Source organism: Salvia hispanica, chromosome 3 (assembly GCF_023119035.1).
Source record: "Salvia hispanica cultivar TCC Black 2014 chromosome 3, UniMelb_Shisp_WGS_1.0, whole genome shotgun sequence".
Taxonomy (NCBI): Eukaryota; Viridiplantae; Streptophyta; class Magnoliopsida; order Lamiales; family Lamiaceae; genus Salvia; species Salvia hispanica.
This window is the reverse complement of record NC_062967.1, coordinates 21,781,935-21,807,087: the sequence shown is the minus strand read 5'-3', so window position 1 is coordinate 21,807,087 and position 25,153 is coordinate 21,781,935. Positions and strand designations below refer to the sequence as shown.

Here is a 25,153-nt window from a genome sequence, read left to right as displayed (position 1 = left end):
AGATTAAGAAAAATTGTGTTAAGTGAGTTAAGTAAAGAGATAATAAAGTGGAAAATGAAAAAGGTAGAGAGATGAAGATAGAAAAAAGTAAGAGAGAGTAAAGTAGATGTGGAAAAATGTGTTGACTTTTACTAAAAAGGAAAATGACTCTATTACTATGGAACGGACGGAAATGGAAAAACGCCTCTATTACTATGGAACGGGGGGAGTAGTATATAAAAGTGAGACTCATATTCCACTAATTTTTTTTCATCTCCCTTTCCTTTGCATTTTTTAAACTCATGCTGGAACAAAAGTGAACAATTATTAGGGGCCGGATGGAGTATTAGATCATCTTGGTTAGGATAAACCGAAAAAGAAAGTGAGTCATCTTCGATGGGAGGGACGGAGAATCCACATAATAATGTTTATTAAATATACTTACTATCACATCCCCTAAAAATAATTTTGATTGTACACTAAATGAATTTTAGTACTACCAAAATTTGATAAAATAAAAAAGATAAAGATAAAATGAATATACTATTTTTAGTTTATAAAATAAGACTTACTATTTCAATAAAAAAAAAAACTTATCAGTAGATAAAAGTTAATTTGGTGGGTGTTTTAAAATGGAAAAATAGAGCTATTTTTTATGAACGAAAATAATAAGGGTTAAAAAATATTCTGATGAGTACAATATATAAATACTCTAAGAAAAATAATGGCGTGACTTTAAAAATATTAAATCACGTGAGCTTTAATATGGTTCGGAAATTTGAGCTTTCAAAACCAAAAAAATGGGTACCACCTAGATTTTAAAAATGAATCCGTTATGGAGTGTTTTAAGTTGGGTCATTTCTGAAGGAAAAAATAATACGAAAAACATTGAAATAGAAAATACTAATAATTAACTTCTGTTTTATGTCTTTTGCTACCTTAAATATTGGCGACTTTCTATTTCAGAAACATCCATACAGTTATTATTCTGTGTGTACATATATAGAATACTAATATGTCGAGTTCAATTTCCTACTTATGTACATGCCTTCCCCTTACTCGAGAAAAAGACTTCGACCATGTTTCATGCCTATTAAGAAAATATTTAGAATACTTGAAAAACTAAATTGTACGCATATTTAAATTGGAATAATATTGAAAAATACTCCCTCCGTCCCAGTTTTAGAGTCATGTTATGCCATTTCTGTCTGTCCCATTTTAAGAGTCTCATTTAGAACTTACTATATTTGGACATAAAATTTAATCTCATTGTTGATGAGATTTACACTCAAATGTCATTACTTTCGTACAAATAAAACAAAACAAAATCCTAAATATACAAAAAGTTAAAAAGGTTCCACTTTCTCCTACCTCACTTCAATTATTACACACTCCAACAATCACTATCTCACTTCAATTATTACACATTACAACAATTTCTTAAAACCCGTGCCCTAACTAAATTGCACTTATAAACTGGGGGCGGAGGGAGTACATACATTTTGAGAGTGAAAGATGACTTGCCACTGATGAAAGTATAACTTTAGAGCATCCACAACTTGTTTTCTCCTATTAGGCCATCCGCATCCATGTCTCTTATTCGTCTCTTAACCGTCTCATCTCTTAACTATTCATGGGCCCCACTATACTTTTCCAGCTCATCTCTTAACTAAGAGACAACACCTGCATCCCTCCATCTCTTAACCATCTCTTAACTATTCATTCAATTTCATTTTTTATTTTTAATTCCAACAAATTCAATTAATAAAAACACACTTCATTAAATAAAATAAAAATTACAATTTAAAAACCTAAAAAATAAAAAAAAATACATAATTTAAAATACACTAAATTAAACTATAAAAACTACTCCGCCGACGAATCATCATCCCCCGAAGTCGGCGGTGCACCCAAGTTAGGTCGATTCCCTATACCAAGTTGAGCTTTCATATACTCAATTCCGTCCATATGGGCTGAAACTTGGGCGGGAGTCATTTTTGAAAGGTCAGCCATCGTGGCGACCAGGTACATGGACATTAGGGTGTTCGAGCCCGTGGCCGTGCCGGAGCCCGAGCCCTCGCCCGTTTGGCTTGATTCGCCGCGGCCCCTCCGTCTCCCTCTCGCTCTCGCTCTCGCCGCCTTCGCCGCCTTGGTCCCTTGCGGCCGACGCCGTGAACCGGAAGAAGACCACCCTGCATCGGCGTGCCCTCACGTGAGGTGTTGCCTTCCCCGCCATCACTAGACGAGTAGTGGCCACGCGCCGTGTGCTTCATGCGTTTCGAGCCCGACTCGACACCGGCAGCCCACCTTTCAAGGTGGTGGACTTGCGACCAAACATCGACCTACTTGAAATCTTTACCGACGTCGTCTTTGAAGACCCGCAACGCCGCTCTCAGAATGTCGACTCCACTGGCTCCGCTTTGATAATTCGCCGCCTCTGCCCTATATATCGCTCAAAAGTTTTTGACATCTTTGTTGCATCGGTCAATGACTGCGGAGCATCTTCAAGTTGCGAGCAAAGGTGTTCTTCGGCCTTCGTGCGTTGTAAACTTCGGTGACTTTTTTCCAAAAACTCTTGTTGGTTTGTTGATTCCCGACGACAGGATCGTACGAGACGCTGATCCAAGCCTCGTACAGAGCCAACGTCTCGTCTTGGCTGTATGGATGACGGGTGCCGTCCCCCACAACCTCATGGTCGCCCTCTTCCTCCTCGGCATTGACGCCGATCCTGAGCCGATCCTGCCGGAGCCGGAGCCGGAGCCTCCACCTATTGGCCAATCGGGCAAAGTGCCTTCATGCGCCAAAAAATTCTCCGGAATTTGGGATAATCCCGACTATTGCCCGTACCTCTGGGGGGGGAAGGGATGATAGTATGCATCCACATCAAAATGTGGTGTTTGGTATGCCGGCGGAGTGGTCGAGGCTTGGGTGCCCGACGACGAACCGGGAGTACCCAAAAAGTTGTACATGCTCGCCCAATCATCGAACGAGTTCAAGTCGAACCCGCCGGAGCGCCGCCGCTGGAGTTTCCATCGCCGGACATTTTTTCAACAATTTGAGAGAAAGGAATAGATGAGTGTAGTGAATGGAAGAGGAATGAGAGTAGTGTTTGTGTGTAAAATGGTGAATGGAGTATGGAGTATACTTATAGAATAATAAAAGAAAATAAAAAAATAAAAAATAAAAAATCGACCGATGGTTTCAACGGTCTTCTGACCGTTAAATTTTTTTTTATTAACTTCGTATTTTTCGAATTTACAAAAAAAAAATTATTACGTCATAATTCCGACGCCCACTCGCGGGCCGGCGAGTGGGCGTCACGCCATACTCCAGCGCGCGCGTCGTCTCGCCAGCTCGAGGCCGGCCTCGCCGGCACGCGTCGCGCGACGAGATGCCTCGTCTCGAGCGTCGCAACGCTGTCTCGTCTCGTCGAGACGAGACCGAGCCAGCATCGAGTCAGCGATGCGGATGCCCTTACACCTCTACCTCTCGTTACATTATTATTTTCATTTTTTTGGCGCCAAGCCACATTTTACTCTTTGGGACGCTTGCATTTAACATTATCCATTCAAAATACTACATAATAATAATAATAATAATAATAATAATAATAATAATAATAATAATAATAATAATGATAATAATAATATTTATTATTAATTTTTTTATTTTTTATTAATTTACTATACACTCCATCTGTCTCGAATTAGGAGTCATATTTAGTTATGATACAGGTTTTAAGAAATGTAAAGAAAAGTAGATAGAATAAGTTAGTGAAATATGAGTCTCACATATATAGTAATTTTATAATAAAATGTACAATAAGTTGGTTGAATGTGAGACCTACTTATCATTTATGATAAAAGTAAAATAGGATTTTTATCGTGGAATGGACCGAAATGATAAAATAAGACTCTTATCGTGTGACAAAAAGAGTACTATAATTATGAAATAAAAAAAAAATCATCTTCCAATCATTATGATAAATGATAATAGTACATCATAGATTTTTAATAGTAATTTATTGAGTCTGATTGCTAGCTAACAATATAGAGCACTGAGAGAGAACTACGTAAGCCCCAAACAAAACCATGAAAAATTGCAACTAAATACCCGCATCTAAGGACCATTAAAAATATGAATTTTTAAAGGGTATGTATACATCAAAGGAAAAAGTGACTTGTCAATAGAGAATCAGTCTCACTTCCCTAAGGAGAAAAAATAATAAATTTATATGAAAATAAAATAATTCACATTTTCAAGGAGCGAGGATATTTCTCAGTTAGATTGATAATCTTTGACGGTAACTAAGACAAAATAGATTCTACTCTCCATTGGAGTTGTGCACCTGACAAGAATTCCCAAATAGATTGAATAAATGAAAAAACACAAACCAAAACAAAATAATGCTACTCTCAGTTGGATTTGATCCACATTATTGATACTTTCAGGGAATCTATTTCTCATTAGTAGACAAAGACCATAGTCCATATATGAAAACCAATTTAACTTTAACACCATTTTCGAAAGTTGAATTAGTTTGCGCCATATCAAAATCTATAGCCAAATCTTTCAACCAAGTTAAAATCATACAGTACTTCTATCTTTTAAACTGATGTACAAATTAACTGTATCACCAAAATATTAGTAAGAATAAAAAACTTTCTTAAAGCCTTTAACTTTAATGATTCTTTAAGTATTGTTTAAGAGAAAAGCCATACATAGACAATCAAGTTTCTTTTACCATAGCATGAAACTAGCTTCATTATTTTCTTATAACTTTGTTGCGTGTGAAACCACTTTCTTCTTATACATGAAAATGGCTAATGATTCTCTTTCAATTAAACTTGGTGATATAAAGGGATTAATGAAGAAAGAAAGCATGTGGGTGTTGCACTATGACATAGAGAGTACTCTTCTATAAAAAAAATTTAGTTTTACAATAAATGACTACAATGATTATATTTTAGCCAGTGATTTATATAGATAAAATTTGTATATATATAGGTTAATATAATTGGCAAGATCAACATTATCAATCTAATGAATGCTTGCCTAAATCCTAATCACACTCTAAAATATAAAATTAGGAGTAGTTGCTAAGAAATCATGAAAAAGGCATTCTCTTCGCATGTGAAGAAACAATATTAATGAGATCTCCAAATTAAGTGTCTAATGTAAAGTCGAAATCAGATTGCATGTTAATGCAACTGAAAGAAGCAAAAACTATCAGTTTAAAGATTTATCTTCTCTTAATTTGATTGCGGAAAGCTTTTGCGTGTGAGAAAATAATATCGCATTATAGCCAAAAACAAATCACTTCATAGTTCTAATAGACTAAATTAATGATTATAAAATATTTATAAACTTGATTTTGACCTAATTTTGATTTTTGGCGGTTATTATTAGATATCGCAATAGTAAAGCTATTTTTTTATTCATGGAAATAGGAGTATATATGTAAACACATGTGTACTATTTTTTCACATCGAAGAAAATTTGAGTTGTACTAATCGAATTACTCTTAAACCACATTTTATTCTTTTAAACATCCACAGTACCGCCCTAGCCATCGGCCTACCCACCGGCATGCGGCTAGGCGGTCGGCTAGGGTGGTATTGCGACCGCCGAGCCGAGAAGGTGAGAGAGAAACGCTCGAGATCTAGGGCTTGGCTGAGCTGCCAGGTGGTGGCTAGGTGTCTATTGTGCACCGAGCCAATTTTTCATTATTTTAATATTTGATAGACACCAATAATTAAAATTAATTAAATTGGAGGGCTTTTAGGAAGGTTATTGGAAAGACTAGGCTGGGTTGTGGGAAGGTTAGGACATTGGCTAGACAGTGAGAATGACATAATAACGTGACAAAAAGAGTTTTAGGCTAAGCTGTGGCTGGGACATTTCTATTTTGGATAATGTTCGAAATATTAGTAATTGAAAAAGTGTACTTCACATGTCTATTTTAGAATTTTCCTTTAAATATTTTAAAAAGTTAAAATATAGTACTCCCTCCGTCGCACAAAAGATGTCACACTTGTGGGACGACACGAGATTTTAGGAGGTTTTGTTTTGTGTGTTAAATGGAGAGAGAAAATATAATTTTTCTATTCATGTGAGAGATAAATTTTTCCAAATATGGAAATGTGACATCTTTTATGGGACAAACTAAAAAAAAAGTGTGACATCTTTTATGAGACGGAGGGAGTAGTACAATATTGGAGTATCAACAAAAAAAACCCAATAAAATACATACTGTACTGTACAGTAGCAATAAAATAATCCACAAAATATCTTAAAAGTTGGTGAGCGGCTTGAGCTGAGAGTGAGCCGAGCCGCCAAAGCCATGCATCCGACAATAGCCAGCTGGCGATCAAGACATGAGTCAGCGCTATTCTGGCAGGTATCTACGTGGCGGGACTTCATTGGATGAGAAAGAGACGCTCATTAACCTTGGCGGCGGGCCCCACAGAAACCAGGCAGTGGAAGTGACCCGTAAGCGCATTTTGTATCATAGCGTGGAAATGACGATTCTTAGATAGCATAGTATGGACCGTAGTTTATATATACGACCAAGTCACCCTACAATATACGCCACATAAATCCTTCTATAATGCTTCATAAAGTATAAGATAGATCACATCATTTGCTCCCTTTTATGTTGATATTTTCATAAACATGAAAAGTCAGTCAACCTGCATTTTTTGTGGAGTGAAAGCACCTCATAAACTTGATGATCACCAAATATTTATCTGTATCATTATACATGGAGTGATGGAGGAGAGGTTAATTTGCAAGAACTAAAGTACTAGTATCCTTCTAATCCACAGTAGTGTCATTTTGCTATTATGATACTACGTTCTGTAATAATTGAGTCATTTCCTTTTCTAGCAACAGTCAATACATTTCTTTCTCTTATTTTATTCTCTCTTGACCTCTTTATCTTTTTCATTTTTTACTTTATTCTGCCTTTGCTTATCTCACTTAACATAATTTTTTTTAAATCACGTGATAAAAAGAAATGCATCTACTACTATGGAATGGAGAGAGTATATTACGTTGAGAGAAGAGTTAAAATTGTGTATAAAGTTAAAGGGATCGGATAGGGAATGTGAATGGAACATATATATAGCTCAAGTGTAACATTCTTTTACAAAAGGTTTGGCGAACACATGTTCACACGAGTCTTCATAATTACTTGGTAATCAACTTTTTGATATTTGTGGATGATATTTTATTGCAACTCATTCGTTTATCTTATTTGATTATATGATTTTTAGATTTTGGAAATTAATAATTCTTGATTAGTGATTAATAAATTAGTACTATAATGGAACATAAAAGGCACCCTCTATTGCATCCGGATACACAGTTATATCCAAACTATAATTCTAGTAGTACTAACTAATAAGTCCACATGGAATATGACTGACCTGCACCAATCGGCAACCACCCAGTAAAAATAATAATGAAAAAGATTAATCTATATAATATTATATAGATCATAGTTGAAGCTAGAAATTTAAAGATGAGGAATTCTATGAAAAAATATTGATATTGTAATATATTTCCAATTATTAAAGAATTAATGCCTCTTTCATTTCAATTTTGAATTTTTTTTAATTCCGTCACAATCTTTAACGTCTATCTTTTTATTAGACGTTTTCAATATGTACAAACTTTTAAACTTTAAAATTGAACGAGGGCTTTTGCAATAGTACATGATTTGAGTTCGAGGTTGCCAGCTCATATTTTGAATTATTGGTCGATCACCAGTAGTTTGTACAATATCCAATTGAAATAATTTATGACTAGATGTCCCATAAAATTGAAAATGATTTATTTACATTGAAGATGTGAGGATGCAATTAATAAATGTCAAAAGTTGAATTAAAACTGAAAAAATGGCCATGATCAATGACTTTCTTAATCAAAGAATAACGTTTATTAAACTGCATTTTTGTTTTTATGTGCGAACCTCAATTAATTTCGCTTTTATATGCACTCTCTATCATTGCGAAAGTTTTCATTTAGTTTAGCTTATTCAAATTGGAGTTCTATACTAGACCAATATGGGTTTGTTAATTATTTCCGAGACTAAACTACATAACCAATCTATGTAAAGTAACCAACAAATTAACAAAGGTACAGTAGTGGAGTACTATATTTCACACAAAATGTTGTCTATTTTTTATTTTCACTTCTCAATCAAAATCAGTCTCATAATAAAAAAAATGAAGGTTACTCCTAATTGGTTACTCACTTTTATAGTTTTTATTATTCTCTCTCCTATTTCATTTATACTTTCCCGGTTTCCCTACTTCTCTCATAGTTATACTTTATTCATTTTACCTATACTTTACCAATCTAACTTTAAAATTTGGCCATATTTAGTTGCTGGAATTTGTCCGAAAAAGTAATCTGATTCCTTATATTTTAAATTTATATTTCTGTTTCTGTTTTTAATCAAACTGGAAAAATAATCAGAATTCAGGAACAAAAAAAATTAGTACAACTTTTCAGGATTTAGAATCCTAACTTTTTTTAGGTATTCTCTTTCCAAGTTTTATGATTCTTACATATTTAATACAATATATTATTATTATTATTACTATTATTATTATTATTATTATTATTATTATTATTATTATTATTATTATTATTACTACTACTACTACTACGATTATTATTATTAAACACAATATTTAAAAATAATTTAAAGTTATAAATCATATTTAATTTCAATATAATAAATAACTATAATTATATTTATCATAATTATAACTATATTATTATAATATTTATATATAATTGTTATTATCATAATAGTATTTAATAATGTATTAAATAATTAAAATATAATTATAATATAAATTATATAATAATAATAATAATAATTATTATTATTATTAATTATTACTATTATTTTATAATTTAATAATTAATCAATGAAATCGTAGTGAAATTTAAATTAAAAGATTTATTTAATTATAATATCTGTAAATATTATAATTATAATAATAATAAGATTATTATAAACATTTATGATTATAATACTCCATGTAACTATTATGACAATTATATTTATTATATATTATGATTGATGATCCATATTTAAACTATCCATCGTAATAATAAATAAAATAATATAATTATTATCATTTGTAATTAATAATTTATTAAAAAATTTATATTATTATTTTTAAAAATAATAAAAAATACTAGTACCATATATTCTTAGTTTGGATTTTAAATAAAATATAAAATCTTGATATTCTCCAAACACTGGAAAATAAAGTTATTAGGAATCACATTCCCGAGATTCATTTTCCCAAGAATCATTTTCCTTTCCAACTTTATTTTCCCGTGAATTAAATATGGCTTTGTATCTTCTATCATTAAAATTATTTTTAATGGATGGAGGGAGTACATGATATGCTTGACCAATGATTTGGCCTCTTAGCCCATTAAGGGCATAAAAAAATAATTTTGTTAGATTTTGTCTCGCCCCTCACACCAGCCCCCTTACTATTTTTATTGTTTTTTTTTTATTATGGGTTGTTTGATTTGTAAGATTGTATCTCATTATTAAATATATATTATGTTTGTTTTATTAGATTAACTCTCACAACTTAATTCTAAATAAATAGATATATGATAATTAGTCATAGTCACTCCTCCTACATCTAAAATAATCACATAAATTAATTATAAATAAATAATTATATAATAACAAGTAATGCCAATCAAACAGTACATGTAAGTGTTACTCCGTTGATAGCATGTTCTTTTCCTTTACTTTATTTTGTTGCATGCACAATTTAATTATAGAAACGAAAATTTCAACTAAATCCGGCAAAGATGAATTCAACCAATTAATGAGCAATCATGCACATGGAAATATGTGAAAATATTATGAAATATGATTTCAGATAGAGTACGTGCTAAAATTGGTCCTGAACATATGACTATTTTATGTTTTTAGTGCTAAACTTTATCTTTTAGATTTTTTGGTCCCGAAAATATGAAAATTTAATCATTTTGATCCTCCGTCTGATTTCCGTTAAAAACTAACGGTCAACGGGTTTTAATCCCGATTTTGACAAATTAAATTTTTAATTCTGATTTTTTTACTTCCTAATTATTTTTATAAATATCCTTTTAAAATTAGAATTAAATAATCAATTAAAATTAGGATATTTATAAAAAATAATTAGGGAGTGCAAAACTCCAATCGGCGGCGGCATTGCGGCAGAGGTGTGGTCGGCCATGGAAGAAATGGGCGGCGTGGCAGCACGTGGACAAGAACAGAGACCTTCATGCCGCTGAAGCAACTGCCATTGCCGCAGATAAAGTAGTACCTCTTGGCCTTGTCGAGGAGTATGAAATCCTTGCCGCTGCTCCAATTTCCGGTGGCCCCCTCCGTCGTGCAGTTATCGTAAACCGTCTGGTTCACCTCAAACACATTGTACTGCGTTTTCTGGTACCTAAACGCTGCAACATTTGAAAATAGGATTAATTAATTAAGGAAATAGAAATAAAGGGGGTGGGGAATTAGTTACACGTACAGATGAGGTCGCCGACGTAGAAGGTGTGGTTGTTGGTCCAGAGGGTGTAGTTGAGGCCGGGATTCCAGACCTTGTTGGCGCCGACGATGTGGTCGGTGGCGGCGCTGGAGGACACCAGGAGGAGGACCACGGCGGAGGCGAGCTAGAGGAGAGGGGCTGCTGAGCTGGACATTTATAAAAATAATTAGGGAGTAAAAATTCAGAATTAAAAGTTTAATTTGGTCAAAATCGAGATTAAATTCGTTGACCGTTAGTTTTAACGGAAATGTTGACGGGAGGACCAATTGTGATCCGATTTGAAATGTGCAGGACCAAAATGATCAAATTTCCATATGTTCAGGACCAAAAAATCCAAAAAATAATGTTTATGACCAAAAACGTAAAATGACTATATGTTCAAGACTAATTTTGGCATTTAATCTTTCAGATAAAGTTAATTTACTAGACTAGTTATTTGCTTCAATTTCTAGTTACGTAAATGGTAATGCCCAGGTCAGGGACAAAGTTAGGAATTTCACGGGTCTAAGATATTGTTAAAAACTAAACCTCCGTATCATATTAAGTGTTACATTTAGTGTGGGCACGGATTTTAAGAAATGTAAAGAAAAATGAGTTGAATAAGTTAGTGGATTATGAGTCTCATTTATATATATTAATTTTATAATAAAATGAGGTCTATTTATTATTATGGTAAAAGTAAAATGTGACTCTTATTGTGGGACAGATCAAAATGATAAAATGTGACAATTATCGTGGAATGGAAGTAAAGTAGTATGACTTTTTTATGTTGATGTTTCCGAAAGCCATTATAGCATTGGTAGTAGGATTTGTACGAGAAATATAACCAATAAGAGAGAAGGAATTATAGGATACAAATAAAAGGATTATTGAGTAAAGAGCAATAGACATAAATTACGGTGCAAATTCAAAATTGATAAGGTACTAGTACTAACTAATAAGTGGGAATAATTAGTTGTAAGTGATAAAAACTAAATATAGATAAGGTGGTTGCTGAGTGAAGAGAATTAGAGGTGTAAATTCAAAAAAATAAAAAGAAATAAAACAGACTTAATAGAAGTGTACATTAAGATATAAATAAAAAATGTATAAATAATATAAAAACAGGTGTGATCAAATACTAACTAATTTATAGTAATAACTAATAACTAATAACTAATATGAGTTTTGTATGTTAAAAATATCAACATAAGAACATAAATTTATCAACATTCTTGTGTTGATAAACTTATGTTTTTATATTAATATAATTATATCGTTGTATTGATAATTTTAATACACAGAATTTAAAGTTATTAGTTATTACTGTAAATTAGTTTACGCACTAACAAAACCTCATGTAACATATAAATAATGATAAGTTGATAACTCAGCACCTAATTCTTGTAACATTGCAAAATTCCCAATTACGCCATATAAATAATGATAACTCAGCACCTATTCTTGTAACACAGACAAATTTCCAAATGCGCCGTAATTTTTCAATGTTCCTTCCGTCCTACTCTCTCCGTCCGCCATTAAGAGTCTCATTCCTTGGCAACACGGACTTTAAGAAATGTTAAAAAAAGTGGGTGAAAAAAAGATTAGTGGAATAAGGGTCTCACTTGTATATATTAGTTTTAAATGAAATGTGAGTGAAATGAGTTAGGTGAAGGTGGAACCCTATTACCATTTATCATAAAAGTGAACCGAGACTCTTATTCGTGGACGGACTAAAATAGAAAAACGGGACTCCTATTCGCGGATGGAGGGAGTATAAAAATAAAAGTATGCGAAATGACACGGAAAATAATATACAATCGGTAAAGTAAGAGGGAGGAGGAAAAGAAAAGTTATAGCGGTATTAGTCAGGGACCGAACCAGAACTTAAAATGAGCCGGTGCTGAAACTTAATGACAAATACGGTAGGATACGCGATGCTTCTGGAATATCCTGCAGTGGCTTGTCTTCTCTAGCAGTCTGCAATGGTTTTTCTAGAATTTTTGATCTGTGAATTCAAAGAAAATATTACCCCATACAAGTATACTAATATCTTGATACTCATATCTTAAGAGTTCGCAAGTTGAGTTATTAAAATATTAATTTTACATAATTATGGTACTCCAACCATCTGCGATTACTCGTCCTACTTTAATTCAGTTTTAAATATTACTCCCTCCGTCCACGAAAATTTGTTCCAGTTTTTTATTTTCGTCCGTCCCCCAAAATTTGTCCCATTTCACTTTTACCATTTTTGGTAGTGGACTCATATTCCACTAACTCATTCCTACTCACATTTTATTATAAAACAAATATATAAAAGTAGGACCCACAATCCACTAACTTTTTCAACTCACTTTCCATTACATTTTTTAAAACTCGTGCCCGGTCAAACCGGGACGAATTTTCATGGACGGAGGGAGTAATAATGTAAATTTAAATTTGTAGAAAGAATTAGTAGTAGAATGTAAACCATTTTATATATTAATTTTATAATAAAGTATGAGTAGATTGTGGGTTTATGATACGGTCCTACAACCCGAACAACCTCAACCGGCGGTAGACGGGGGAAGTGCACCAAGTAGGCGTAGTGAAGAACCGTCCATTGCAAAGTCGAAACCTAAAAGGAATGTGCGACCGCCGGAGAGACTTGGAGATTACGTCTCCAGATAGTTACCTTAGTTAGTTATTTGCTTTCTTTTTAATTATTTAATTTTACTTTTCCTTTTTGAACAATGATATTTTATTATTTATTTTTGCATTGAGTCGAGCGTAATTATAAGCTCCGTTTCGGGTTTTCTTTGTTGATTCTTTCCGGAGATGAATAGGATTAGGTCGAATCAACTCTAGAGTCCTTAGTCTATAAATAGGGCTTTTGTTCAAATTCTCGATTATGAATAAAAATATTATTTGCCCACATATCTTGTGATTTGTCTAAAAACCTAGTTCTCACGCTGCCCGACGAATCACCGCGCACAGCTTGAAACTATTTCATCCGCCGACCCCACGATCGGGCGCCGGAACTGTTACTCAGATCGTCGAGAGACTTTCGGCGATCACCGTTAAGGAGGAGGTCCTTAACAGTTTATCAAAATTAATAAGGATAAATAAATATGCATTGACAGATAAAACAAAAATAAAATATGAGACGAATAATTTCGAATTAAAAATTATTAAATAAGTTGATTAATATGAGATATTATTATATTAATAAAAATAATAAAAATTTAATTGTAGTAATTAATTCTTAAAACAATTTTAAAGATGGAGGAACAAATAGTACTCCCTCCGTCCCAGAACACTATACACTATTTTGTTTTTCGTCCGTCTATAAAGAGTATAAACATTCCAATTTTGGAAACTCTCATCTCTCTAATGAGGTGAGACTTATTCTCCACTAACAATACTTAAAAAACTTTCTCTATCTATCGCTCTCTTACTTTATCAATAATGCATTAAAACTAATACCCAACCCAAAGTTCATACTCTTTGAGCACAGAGAAGGTTAATATATTCTTAAACTATAACACTAAACTTGGTATCTGTTACCTAGGTATCTCTCCCTTCTCTCCTCTCTCCCTTCTGCATCTTCTTCCTCCATCCATCTCTGTAAATAAACCCAAAAACACTACAAACAAATCTGGGAGGACAACACCAGCCAAGTCTTGCTGGAGCGACGGCTTGGCCTATGCTATCTCTGTTTCTGGTGTTAGTGGATAGTATGACCAATATTATTAGTGTTTATTGAGTTGTAATGGTGGGCCATAGTGTTATAAGTTGTAAATAAATTGATATATATGAGTAATGAGTTGGGGACAACTTTACATAAATGAAAATGCTCATATTTTTAGGAGATGGACGATAATGGAAAGTGCGCATATTTTTATGGGATGGATGCAGTAACAATTATTATATACACATATACTCCATCCGTCCCTAAAAAAATAGACAATATTTGAAACGACACAGGTTTTAATACAATTGGCAAAGTAAGAGAGGGATAGAAAGAAAAAGGGATTGGAGTGTTGTTAGTGGAAAATGAGATCCACCTCATTAGAGAGGTAAAAGTTTCCTTAAATAGAATTAGTCAATTTTTAAGGAACATCCCAAAATGACAAATGTGGTCTATTTTTAAGGGACGAAGTAGACATGCTCACAGTTCAAAAACCGGCGGTTTGGTCTATTTTAAATAGAATTGGTCTATTTTTAAGGGATATCCCAAAACTATCGAATAATTATGAGCAACATGCAACATTCAAAAAACTGGCGTTTTCGAGCCGTGAACCAGAACCGTTAAATTACATGTCGGGCCGGTTCAGGTTCATGCCTTTTTTGGATCGTGAACTGCCGGTTGAACCGAAACTGACGGTTTTTGAACCATCAACATGTCTACTTCGTCCCTTAAAAGTATACGACATTTGTCATTTTGGGATGTACCTTAAAAGTAGACCAATTTCATTTAACAAAACTGTTTTCTATCTAACGAGGCAGGTCTCATTCTCCACTAAAAATACTTCAAGTACTTTTTCTTTCTATCTCTCTCTTACTTTACCAGTCGTACATTAAAATCCGTGTCATTTCAAATATAGTCTATTTTTTAGGAACGGAGGGAGTATGTTATATTGCTCGTTCTATTATCAATTGGTTTTGGAGGGAACATTAATAAGATTTGATTAGTGATCCCAAGTGTGAGCTTCAATGAATATGATTCACGTATGCTTTGCCACATTACCTGTAAATCCAACAAAATTTGTGTTTCACAAACAAAAGAAGGTACTACCACCATGCTGCATTTTTTCTTCTCTATTTTATTTAGACATTTGATGTGAAAACGAAAGCATTAATACATTGAGACATTGAGTCTACAAGCAAAGAAGCAGAAACGATTATAAAGAGAGATTACTAGAAAATTAAGCATTAATTAATCAAACATACATAAATTCAGCATTGTCTTGGAAGGTTACGGCCACACTTTTTGGGCAACGCCATGGCTTTAGCTGGATCTATTCCGAAGCTTTTGAACTGCGCCTTGTAGTTGCATAGGCACCGCAGGTTGGCCTTCTTCATCACCCCACAGCACTCCTTCGTCGGCCGCGGCGGAGCCTTCCCGGTTATCGCCGGGAGGCACTGCGCCAGCTCCGACACGCCCACGTTGCATATGGTCGACGGCGTGGCTGTCGCGTACGCGCTGCCGTCGGCCATTGCGGAGACGGCGAGGAGCGCGAACGCGCATACTAGGAGGAGGTTGAAGGTGCTTGAGTTGGACATTCTGTTTGATTGGTAGTACTTGTTGATCATTATATTGGTGGTTATTTATAGAGGAATTGGTGAGAATCAATTGAATTGTTTAATGGTGTATGAGGGTTGTAGGTTCATGTGAGCTTTGTTGGTTTGTCAATGTAGCATTAGGGATTGTGGATATAAAAATGGATGGAATTTGAGCCCGTGGGTTTGCGAGAACAAACATCACATGCACCCCATTTTGCATGCTTAAATTTGCGCATAATTTATGGCATTGTGTCTCTCAACTAATCCATCGAAAATGTTAGTATTTGTTAGTGTAACATTAAAACTAAGTGAAATGTAATCGCTTTTAGTGGAATAAATGGAGTATTATGACCCAAAAACAAATTTGTGCGTGCATGTTCTAATAATCCTTCATTTAAACATGTTATTTCTAGCAATCAATATATGTAGTAACAATAGTTTGTGTATTAAAAAATATGTTTCATCCGTCCATCAACTCTAATCACATTGGTGGATAACACGAATTTTTATTAATGTGAAATTGATAAGTGCGTAAACATGATATTTAAGCATTGAGAAGCGATCCACTTTTGTATCTTGCAGCGATTGCAGGGAAGTCCGTTATGACAACGTAACCTTCTTGCCTCTCTGATATTAAATCCGGGCTTGCTTTAAAGTGTCCAAAACCACATCGGTCACGCCTAAACCTTGCTTCACAGAAGATCTACTCACAAATTGCCAAAAACTCAGATAACTAAATTAATTTGCCATCATTTTTGGCCTAACATCTGGAAAGCAAATCCCTATCCCATCCGTAGCTTTACCAAATCTTTCAAACCAGTCTGCACTGCCAAAAAACAGGCATTTAAACTTGAATCCGGAAATAGTACTTACCACAATTTAGAGGAGCAAATGTATATCGCATTGTAGAGGAGTTTCTAGAAATTTGTTTATTCGAGCTTGCACGCTCTGTACCCTTTTTATTATGGTTCACGTTGTATGATTATTTGTCTACTTCATTCATTTCTGTGATTTGCTAAATTTCTTAATAAGTACTATGATTATATGAGACAAGTTTAATTAATTCAACTAAGCTGATCATCAATAAGAGTAATTACTGGAGCATCTTATATTTCTGTAGTGATTTATAACATTAGTCCTGATTATGTAATTCAGTCATTGGCACAGTTTGTTTCAATTTCTATTAATGTCATCTTGTGCCACATGGTCACGTGTTCGAATGACTATATCAATTTTTCTATGAACCAGAGAATTCCGTTTTAGGAAATTTAATTATGCAATTTTTAAACTTTATAAGTACAAACACATTTTATTTTAGTACTAATTTTTATGATTTTTCATGAAATAATTTTATTATTTAATTTTGTTAAGTGGATGATACTTAAAAAATTAAAATTATTTGAAGGAAAGGTAGGGGAAATGTATTAAATTGGATCTTTCGGTGAGTTAAACCAATTGACATTTTTTTGGTCTCTGTTAAAAGACTTGATGCTGATGAGATCTGTTAGAAGAGAGAAAATAATGATTTTGTATATGCACATTAATTTGAACGCTCCTACGTTTTTGGGAAGAAAAATTGTTAGAAATTTATGAGTAAAAAACCTTTATATATTAATAATCGATAGATTATCTCAAGGACTCAACTGGAATGGCAAGCATATGTATTACACTAGTAGTTGTTTCAGAACAGTTGATAAAGAATGAAACCTGCACACCTCTCTTTACAATTGGGAGGTTCAGTGCATGACCTACCATATCACAAACTAGCAAATACCCATATCAGAAAATACATTAACGTTGCAACGAGAAAGAAATCTAACATATTAGGTGACGAGATGAGTTGGAATTGTATTCATAATTTACCAACACCATGAATTTCTCGCGACACAATCATAAGCCTAACCAATCATAAGAGACAAGCCATAGAACCTTCTTTACAGGAAGAACACCATTCAGAGGAGTAATGTCAGGATACAGTGTGTTAGGATTAACATCATCTATCTGCAATCTACAACAAGAAGAAGAAATAAATGGCATTATTACACATTGATTTTAAGAACTTGAAACAATAATATCTGAATAAATTTAGTTGTGCAACTAAGTTTATTAGGAGGAGAATACCTCAAAATATCTGGAGGCATGGCAGAAACCGGGAAACAAAAAAACAAAGAACAATGAAGCAAAGAAAACAAAGTATAACTAAGACTTCTTTTGTTGTCAGCTAGTTTAAGTTAGTATGAGAAAACCAGGACTCTGAAAATTTGAGCAGAACGTGGAAACAGGGACCTTAAGGGACTTTCTCATATTTCATTTCTACCAATTTGGGCCCGTCAAGATTTGAGCCATAATTGGCCACATATCTCATATGTTCCCTCTTGTTTAGTATACTAGAATTGGCCCAAGAATTGATCCAAATATTATATAAAATAAAGACTTAATTATAGATTGACAATTTTATCCCTCCAAGCGGAAATGTGGAAAAGTGAAAAAGTGAAAAGGTGGGGCAAATGTGTAAAACCAAGTCCATTTCTTGGTGCACTTTTCAATGCACATCCAAATCTTACCTATTTTGCAAGATTCAATTCTTCCTCAATTGGTATGAATAGTGCGGACCCCACCTCAATCGTAAGGCCCTCAACAATTAATTAGTGGAAAGTGAACACAAGAATTGGCCAATTCTTCCAAGAATTGGCCAATTCTTTCAAAGTGAACACACCCTAAAAAGATATTTGATTACAATTCCAAACAGGTAGCAGAAGTTCTGTTATGATATCATTTATGATTTAAAAGAATAATTTTTGTAGTGATAAAAAATTAAGACTTGGGAAGACTTACCAGTCAGATCTCTTTGTCACGATTTCTTGAACAAGTGGCGTTGTGCCAACATCTCTGGTACCTCCAACGCTGAGATGCTTTCACAGCCAAGAAGCTCTCGTAATTTTTCATCGCACAAGATTGCGGTTGAGTTCAAAGGATCCTAGAGAAGCAAAACAGAGAAAAGTTACTTTAGATCATAAAAGAGAACATTTTCTGTGACGAAAAGCAAAAAGAAATAATGGAGAAAAGGAGTAAGCAAGGATGGAAGGGAGTTCAATTCAATAAAGTATGATTCTGCAGTAGGCAAACTGAGAAAAAAATCACAGAACAAAGAGATAACCAACACGGAGTACTAGAAGATTACTTTCTTGTTCCAGCTCACATATCAGGGTTTTTTCCATTTAAGCTCATTACAAACAGCATTAACTTGGAAAGTTTGAAGTGAGGAATATGCCAAAGACACGGATAAATTTGAAAAGAAAAAGATGTTAAATTCGCTCCTTCCAAAGACACAAGCAAGAAGCCAAAATCTACTTGAGTATGTAACAGGTTCGATTTAGTACAAGGGGGAAAAATAACTCTTTGCAATCGAAAAGAGAAATATAACCATTGACTCAGTGACATACCTCAAGTTGGTGGGCCTTTATATACTCCCACATTTGCCTCAACACTTCAGCTTGTGACATCTCCCTCTCCTCAGTTCCAAAGAAACTGGCAAGTGCTTCAGATATTACCACAATTGGAACTGGGGCATCAGTTGATTCACTTCCTGATTCCACTTCAACCTTCTGCCTTTTAGCATCTTGGGCCATCTGTTCTGCAAAAATGAGATTCATTTTAATAAATTTATTAGGATCAGAAACTATCAGAAAGACCACAGGATGGATTTTGACACTTAAAGATTCATACTTGTAGGCTCGAGCGCAGTTATATGTTTAGCTAGCAATTTATTCATCTTGAACATGTCGGTACAGTCAGTCTCAAATACCAAGCGGAGCTCATCGTTACAAATTATCTTCCTTTTATTGTTTGGGTCTTGAAGATTGTGTTTCCTAATGTACACCCACAACTGTTTCACGATCTGCGAAAAAATCTAGTTTTAGGAAGAATATATTTTTCTGGATGAAATATAGGTTCTCAACTTCTCATACCTCAGTCCTCGGCAAGGATGGCTGGCCTACAATGGCTTGAAGCAATGGAGAAACATTGCATAGTTTATTCAGACCACCTGGCCCACCTCTTCTTTTTTTCCCTGTCGATGCACTGCAACAAAGTGGAAGAATATAGCTAGCATTACGCCAAATGATGATTAGCATTAGTGGATTCCTTTCATGGAAAATATTAGTACTATACATCAAGCATCAACAAAAACTTCAGATAATAAGGCTGTGTTTGGTACATGGAATTGGAATTGGAATTGGAATTGGAATTGGAAATCCGGTGTTTGGTATCATAAAAATTCTTGGATTTGGAATGAATTATAATTCCAAATCCTCCAATTCCACAATTTGAATTCCATATCAAAAGTAGTGGAATTCCAAATATTTATTAAATTACACACACAGAGCACACATTCACACACACACACACACACACAGCACACATTCACACACACACACACACACTCTGCACACACAAACGCACACACACAGCACACATTCACACACACCCACATTGCACACAAACGCACACACACACACACTCTGCACATACACACAGCACACATTCACACACACTGCACACACATTCACACCCACACACAGCGCACACATTCACACCCACACAGCACACATTCACACACACAGCACACACACACAGCACACATTCACACGCACACTGCACACATTCTTACACACATTCACACACACTACACACATTCACACACACACATACACTGCACACATTCAAATTTTTAAATTCAATTCCATATCAATTATTTCATTTTACCAAACAAAGGATTTGGAATTGAATTAGAATCCTTCCAATTCCGTGTACCAAACGGACCCTCAATGTCAATGAAAATGCATAGCCGCAAAAGGGGAATAAGAATTAATCACAGAAAATGATTCCAAACGGTGTTTACCCCTTCAGTTCAGTCAACAGTGAACCCACTAAAATGCATTACAGCGAAACCCTTGATTTAATGTGCTAAAAGATTACCACAATTCGTCGGTATGCTGTGACAATTCTACAGCTAAGAGAATATCTATACAAAACCAAAATTAAATTATGTAGATTCTAAAACTCACACTCACTCCCACACTAAGGTAGAATTCTATAAAAAGAAAAAGGGAAAACAAAATGATCTCTTTAGTAGGTGAGGACTTGAGGAAAGCTTATCCGAAAGGCAGCCCCAATTTCCACACCAACCAAACAAGAAACAACCTTTGTCCCAAAATTTTAGGAAACGCACCTCTCTTTAGCAGGGGGAGCGGCAGAGGCGGTGCTGGGGGTGTTTACGGCCGAGGACGGAGACGGCGGGTGAGGAGGCAGCGGGGGAGGGGGGCGGAAGGCGTAACCCTGGGCAGCGGAGAAATTGGGAGGGAAATTAGGGTTTTGATGGATGGAGAAATGGTCCTTGGGGTGCTGAAAGTGGGGCATGAAATTGGAGTGGAGCAGGTGGAAATGGTGGATCTGGCTACGAATGAAGTCGATTTTGTGAAGCAAGTTGACGCCGAGTTTGGACTGGAGCTGTTCAACGACGGCGGTAATGGTAGTAAGGGCGTTAGTTTCGCGAAGGAGACAGTCCAGCGCCTGTGCAATTTGATGATCCGTGACCGCCATTCCCGCCGGCGGCGCTGCTGCTGGCCCTCTTTCACTCATAAATTCGCCAATTTTGCTCCTCCAACGCTGTCGCCTATCGCTGCTGCACTACCAAAAATCTGTCTCTCTCTCTTCTCCTATCGCCTTTTGCGACTCTCTCTCTGAACAATTTATGTATTTTAAAGCATACTCCCGTAAGAGCATCTCCAATGCTATTAGGCCAGCCATAGGCCAGCCTCTTTCTCTGTCACGTCACCAGCACTAAAAATCCACCTGCCACATCAGATTTAGGCCAGCCATAGGCCAGCCACAAAAAAAATAATTCAAAATATACTACATTTACGGAATTAAAATTACGATTAAATTACGGAATTAAATTTACGAGACATATACGGGAAAATTCATTAATTGCATTTAAAAAGGTACATAGATAAAAAAAAATTAAATTTAAAAAGGTACATAATAAAGAAAAAAAACTATCGCCGTACAATCCTCCGTGCCTACAACTCTTCAATTATATCCTTTTGGAGTTAAATCTGAGCATCCACTTGGCACATGTTGGCAAATTCCTTGAGTCGGTCGGCTTCATCGAGAGGTACCCCACGTCGTACACTAGGGGTGGCCGCTCCGTGGCTTGGACCGGCTTCATCATCATTGGCTCAACTAGTCAGTTGTACGCCTTCGTCTTCGACGATCATGTTGTGCAGGATAATGCAGGCGTACATTATCTGGGAAACGCATCCGACATCCCACAAACGCGTTGGACCCTTAATTGCCGCCCATCGAGACTGGAGCACACCAAATGCGCGCTCCACGTCCTTGCGCGCCGACTCCTGTCGTTCCGCAAAGTAGGCCTTCCTTTCATCACTTGTTTGCTCGATCGTCTTCACAAAGACCGGCCACCGAGGGTATATCTCATCCGCCAAGTAGTAGCCCATATCATGCCGGTTGCCGTTGGCCACAAATGAGACGGCTGGACCGACGCCCCGGCACTTCTCGTTGAAGAGGGGAGACGAGTTCGGGACGTTGAGGTCGTTGTTCGACCCGGCTACCCCAAAATACGCATGCCGATCCACAGCTCGTAATCGCCTACGGCCTCGAGGATCAACGTGGGATTCTTTGACTTGTAGCCGGTCGTGTAGGCCCCCTTCGAGGCGAGTCGGGCGGTTCTTCCACTCCCAATGCATACAATCTATGCTTTGCCTAACATCCCGGGGAACCCATGCTTCTCCCCGTGCATCCGCAGCAAATTCGACAATTTTCGGGAGTAGGGCTTGAGAAATCGCTCACCGCAGAAAACGTTTATCACGCCCCCACGAAATTCTTCGGACATTCCCGGGTGCGTCGACTCACCAATGTGGAGGTACTCATCCCACATGTCTGTCGCGCCTCCGTAGGCCAACTACCTGATTGCCGCCGTGCACTTTTGAATAGGGGTGTGGCCGGGTCCCGCCAACCGCATCGTGCCTGAAGCGGAAACACGATATCGACGCTCTAATGCGCCAACGATGCGCATAAACAACTCACCGCGCATTCTAAAACGCCGCCGGAACATGTTGGCGGGAAAACCGCGGGTTCTACGAAAAGTAGTCGTCGTACAGCCCGCCGATGTGCGGCGGCGTGATCCCGATCAATCACTGCTCGGCGGTGGATAACCCGTGGAGGGCGAGGTATCGCCTGCTGTTCCACCCTACGCATGTACCGCTTCATCTCGCGGTTCATGTAGGCATTCATAGCCTCGTTCATCCTCCGTTCGTACTCCCCACCACTACCACCACTACCACCACCGCTACCACCCGCGTTACTCATCGCTCGATGATGCTCTTGTACAGAAAGTTAGAGAGAGAGAAAACTCGTTAAAACAAGTGGTGCAAATGAAAATGAAACTAAAATCGTGTTTATATAGGTTTTTAAAATAATAATAATAATAATAATAATAATAATAATAATAATAATAATAATAATAATAATAATAATAATAATAATATTCGGCGTTGGCCGATCGCTGGCCAATCGGGCCGCCACAATGGCGGCCAGCGCATCGGCTAGCGCATCAGCCAGCGCCCACCAATCGGCCAGCCCACGCCGATCGGCTCGCCGGTTAGCCGCTCGCCTGCTCTAATGGATCGGCTAGCGATCGGCCAGCGCGACGAACTAGCCGACCATTGGAGATGCTCTAAATATGTGCAAATTAACGTGACAATAGAATTAAGACAAAATTAGTTTAATAAAAGAGAGAAAAAAAAAATACTAATAGTTAAACTAATATTAGTAAAAAGGGAGACTCACATTATTAATATTAATATTTAATGGTAGTAGAAGTTATAAATAAATTGATGTATATGGATAATAAATTGAGATAACTTTTCAAAAAATAGAATGCATATATTTTTATGAGATCGGATGAAGAAAGTGCCCATAATTTTATGGGACAAAGAGAGTATATACCTACTTTACTTGGGAAATTAATTACAGATTAAAAGATAGTACTCTCTCCATCAAGGTAGTTGAGACATTTCTTTTTTATACAGGATTTATGAAATTGATTTGTTAAGGATTAACATAGAAAGAGTAAACTAAGAGAAATAATAAAGTAAGAAAGATGAAGAGAGAGTAAAGTAAAAGAGAGAATAAATTTTTTTACCAAATAATAAGATGACTCAACTATCTTGTGATAGAGGGAATACTACGTACTATTCCCTCCATGCTATTTTTGGTTTATCCTAACCAAGTACTCATTACTAAAAATATAAATGCACGTATCTCTACTTATCTCTTTCTCTTATTTTATTTATTCCATTTAATACACAAAATAAAAGTGACATAGAATCTTATATCACCTAAATAAGGGGGCATCTTTTTTAAAACGGAGGAAGTATTAACTATCTACGAAGTGGTGGTCATGTGGGTTCCACCCGACGACCACTACCCCCAAATGAAATACTGTGATGACTTGTTCTATTACTCAGTTGATAATGTAGAAAACTTGCGCTCATTTGCTTTTAGACATTAAATACTTGAAAAAAATATTTTTTCCCATTAATTGATAAAATGCATGAAGAGTTTTTACATATATACAAACAATTCGTAACATATAGTATTACAATACACAAACTCTGAAAGGAGGAAGTTTTTTTTTCTTTTTATAAAGAGGATTAATAATGGTTACATATTTACCTTCATGATGATTCGAACCTCAATTTATTAAATAGAGGAGAAACTTCTTACTAACTAAGTTTGTGTTTATCGTAGAGAGAAAGTTAAAATGGGATTTAGAATGTTGAAAACTAACACCACATGGGAAGAAAAATTAAATTTGATATAGAAGTTTTACACAAGAGTGACTGTAATTAATTAGACTAATTAATTTCTAATGAAAACAAACTAAAATTTTGCTTAGTATCTTTACAAAAGTGACTATGTTTAATTTTTTATAATAGTGATAACTTTGTTCATTTTACCATATAGTTCGACTATACCGTACGTATTCGAACTCATTTATACTGTGTTCAAATGGGTGAAAGTAAACAATGAGTGACCAATTAAAGTATGTTCCTATTTCTCAAATATCTAAAATTTAATTTCCACAACCTAGTCTTATAATTTGCATAATTTCATATTATGAAGGTTTAAAACTATGTATAGTTTTTCCAGAAAAGGAAAGTAAGTTGGCGCATTTTTTGGCCATCCATTTCGCTCCAATTCATAATCCTAAGCTAAAAGTAAAAATTTGATGAACCAATTTTCATCGATCTCAATATATA

General features: G+C 35.5%; 2 protein-coding genes and 1 pseudogene across 4 annotated transcripts; all 3 read right to left on the bottom strand.

Annotated features, from left to right (window-relative positions):
* Positions 1-4,303: 4,303 nt before the first annotated feature.
* On the bottom strand, positions 4,304-10,716 carry LOC125209584 (annotated as a pseudogene).
* A 4,599-nt stretch (positions 10,717-15,315) lies between these two features.
* Positions 15,316-15,811, bottom strand: LOC125216937 (putative lipid-transfer protein DIR1). The gene has a single exon (XM_048118728.1). It carries the CDS (start codon positions 15,807-15,809, stop codon positions 15,483-15,485), a length of 327 nt encoding a protein of 108 aa, XP_047974685.1. The 5' UTR covers positions 15,810-15,811; the 3' UTR covers positions 15,316-15,482.
* Positions 15,812-17,453: 1,642 nt separating this feature from the next.
* LOC125216001 (formin-like protein 18) lies at positions 17,454-21,550 on the bottom strand. Of its 3 annotated transcripts, XM_048117596.1 has the most exons (7): positions 21,040-21,550; positions 19,778-19,889; positions 19,536-19,719; positions 19,253-19,443; positions 18,645-18,786; positions 17,931-17,940; positions 17,454-17,817 (listed from the first exon to the last, which is right to left on the bottom strand). In XM_048117596.1, exons 1-5 carry the CDS (start codon positions 21,447-21,449, stop codon positions 18,661-18,663), a joined length of 1,023 nt encoding a protein of 340 aa, XP_047973553.1. In that variant the 5' UTR covers positions 21,450-21,550; the 3' UTR covers positions 17,454-17,817; positions 17,931-17,940; positions 18,645-18,660. The 3 variants fall into 3 exon arrangements, with proteins under 3 accessions (XP_047973553.1, XP_047973552.1, XP_047973554.1); XM_048117595.1 differs by lacking the exon at positions 17,931-17,940 and having other exon boundaries at positions 21,040-21,549; XM_048117597.1 differs by lacking the exon at positions 17,931-17,940 and having other exon boundaries at positions 19,536-19,707; positions 21,040-21,548.
* Between the last annotated feature and the right edge of the window lie 3,603 nt (positions 21,551-25,153).